Here is a 2,884-nt window from a genome sequence, read left to right on the forward strand (position 1 = left end):
ACAGAGTTGAGTTGTTGCAACAGAGGCTACGGTGTCACAACAGCTAAAGCCTACAATATTCACTGTCTGGTCCTTTAAGAAAAAGATTGTCAGCCTGACCTTTTCCAGCATTTCACAGCAAAGCAGTGCTTCTCTGAGTTGTACAAAAGGTTGTGGGCTGCACCGAGGCTCGCCGATAAGCTACTGGCTATTAATGGGGACAGGGCCTGAGTGAACAGGAGAGGTCAGGGTGAGCTTCTGGAGAGTGGTAAAGATTCTGTGCTTGGCCAAGCTTTAATCAGTCAGGCCCCTGAGTCCTCTCCTAAGCCCATTTGTGCACTTTCTTGTAAAATTCAGTTCTAGGCCAGGCACGGTGGCTCATGCCCGTAATCCCAGCACTTTGGGAGGCCGAGGTGGGTGGATCACCTGAGGTTGGGAGTTCGAGACCAGCCTGACCAACATGGAGAAACCCCATCTCTACTAAAAATACAAAATTAGCCAGGGGTGGTGGCATGCGCCTGTAATCCCAGCTACTCGGAGGCTGAGGTAGGAGAATTGCTTGAACCCCGGAGGCGGAGGTTGCAGTGAGTTGAGATCGCATCATTGTACTCTAGCCTGGTCGACAGAGCGAAACTCCAACTCAAAAAATAAATAAAATAAAAGCCAGTTCTAACAAGAACTCTGCTAAGTCAGTTTAGCAACAACCCTCCCCCTCTACACCATATCTGATCAAGTTCCACATCTGTCACCATCCCCAGGCGATGTCTGAGCACCGTAGCCTGTCTCCAGCAAGAATCTTGTTAGGTCAGTTTAGCCAGAATTCCCTTTCCTCCGATGTTTCGTCTTGATAATTTTCAACCGCAGACCTCCAACCCTGCTTCCGGGTGACCAGTCCCACTTCCCCTATTGTACTCGGGGCTGAGCCCAAACTCGCCCCCACTGCAAAATCCCATACCTGCAGTCCCTGCAGTGATGGAAAGGGCTCCCCTCACCTTGAACAAAGTCTTCCTTACCATGTGTAACAAGTATCATTGAGTCACTTTTTTTCTTTAACAGGAGGATAGATTGATGTTTAGGGAGATATTGGTCTGAGATTTGGGGAAAACCAAATTCTGTGGCCAAAACTGGGTCATGGGAGAAGTCAAATAAAGTGGTCACTGGTGGGGACCACCAGTGGTCCTTTGCCCCCCACCCCACAGCCTGAACTTTTCCTGGCCACCCAAGGATGTACAAGATGTCCCTGATGTCCAAGAGGCAAAACTGAAATCAACATAATATCCCATGACAGAGGCCATGGGCGCTGGAGGCTGAAGGCAGACAGCAGAGGACCAATCCCCACCCTGCACTGAGGGATGGAGAATTCTAGGAAGGCTGCCTGAAGGAGACAGCCTTGATACCTTGAAGGATTCAGCCATCGTTTGTCCATCACACATTTATTGAGTGTCTGCGTTGTGCCTGCAGTTGGGATACTGCAGTGAACAAGACAGAGCCCACCCTAGAAAGTGGCCACGGGGGGAGGTGGGAGAGGACGGCTAGGGGTCACTTGTCCCTAGATGGAAGCTCCTTGGTCCACCCAGTCCAAAAGAAAGATCTGCCCTCGGGCTTGCCAAAGCCATCCCAGCCCTCACAGGCTGAGCCTCACCCTGGGTTTTCCCAGAGAGGTGCCCAAGAAGACCCCAGCTGCCCAGGTTGGAGGAGCAGCAGGAAACAGCCTCAGGAGTCTGTCACTCCTCAGTACTCCTCCCCTAGAATGTCCCCTACCAGTTTGGTGACCATGGCAACCAGAAGAAAATGGCGCTGTGGGTGGGGTGGGAGAACTCGATCTTCCTTGGGTATGTGGGATGAGACTCCAGTGACCTGGAGAATCGGAGAGAGCCACGGGAGACATGAGAGGGACCCAGAGAAGACGGGGATAGGAAAAAGGAGAGACTCTCTCTTGAATAAATGGCCTCCTACCCCCGCCCTTGGCTGAAATGTGGCCTGTAGGTGGCTGGGAAGTGACCGGGCTTCATTCAAGGAGGGAGGAAAGAGGTGGCCACCTGCCAGTCTGCTTGGCCCAAAGACCTTGGCTGCTCTTGTCCTGCTTGGGCAGCCAGGGTTCCTTCCCTGAAGATCCCCATCCCCAGGGGTCTCCGAGGAAGCCCAGAGCTGTGGAATGAGGTCCGGGTACCCAGGGGTGGCCGAGGAGAGACTGTGGAGGCTGGGGTCTTGCCGAAACAGATGGCAGAGGGAGCTAAGGGAGGAAGCTGTGCAGGGTGAGGTTGTCCCCCTCATGGTCCTCCCCAGGTTCTGGCATCAGGCCCTGGCTCTTGGCCTTGGGCAGGCCCCCATTGGCTGTGGCGGGGGGGCCCTCACCCCCGTCAGGCAGCAGGGAGGAGATGCAGACCATCTCGGTGGGGGAGTAATTACGCACGGGGTACATGTGGCTCTTGCGGGAAAGGCGGACTGCCAGCACCACAGTGCACACGAGGAAGACAGTGGCCACCATTGCCAAGACGAGGATGGCCAAGAGGCATTGCTTCACAGAGATATGGTCTGGGGCCCCCACTGGGTGGCTGGTGGACAAATTGCTGGCTGCCATGGGGATGCCCTTGGGAGTAACAGAGGATGCAGGAAAGGGCATGATCAGACCCCTTTTGGTAGTAGGTTCTGTGGACAGGGGCTCTGTAGCATTAGGCTCTGTGGACAGGGCCTCTGTGGCATTGGGTTCTGTGGACAGGGCCTGCATGGCTGCTGGTGGAGTGGTCTGTGCCTCTGTGGCCACCAATGGAGTGGTCTGTGCCTCTGTGGTCACCGATGGAGTGGTCTGTGCCTCCATGACTGCTGGTTGAGTGGTCTGTGCCTCTGTGGCTGCCGGTTGAGTGGTCTGTGCCTCTGTGGCTGCCGGTTGAGTGGTCTGTGCCTC

The 2,884-nt window shown here is 54.8% G+C and overlaps 1 protein-coding gene across 9 annotated transcripts in view; it reads right to left on the reverse strand.

Annotated features, from left to right (window-relative positions):
* Positions 1 to 1,395: 1,395 nt before the first annotated feature.
* SELPLG (selectin P ligand) overlaps positions 1,396 to 2,884 on the reverse strand; it is a 12,486-nt gene continuing 10,997 nt past the window's right edge. For 8 of the 9 annotated variants that reach the window (XM_017541288.2, XM_017541317.2, XM_017541332.2 and 5 more), the window contains one exon: positions 1,396 to 2,881. In XM_017541288.2, coding sequence (XP_017396777.1) covers positions 2,213 to 2,881 — 669 coding nt within the window. In that variant the 3' untranslated portion in view covers positions 1,396 to 2,212. The remainder of the gene's footprint in view (positions 2,882 to 2,884) is intronic. The other variant, XM_017541323.2, reaches the window with a different exon arrangement.

The sequence above is a fragment of the Cebus imitator genome, unplaced genomic scaffold (genome assembly GCF_001604975.1).
Source record: "Cebus imitator isolate Cc_AM_T3 unplaced genomic scaffold, Cebus_imitator-1.0 Scaffold8, whole genome shotgun sequence".
In the NCBI taxonomy this organism is placed as follows: Eukaryota; Metazoa; Chordata; class Mammalia; order Primates; family Cebidae; genus Cebus; species Cebus imitator.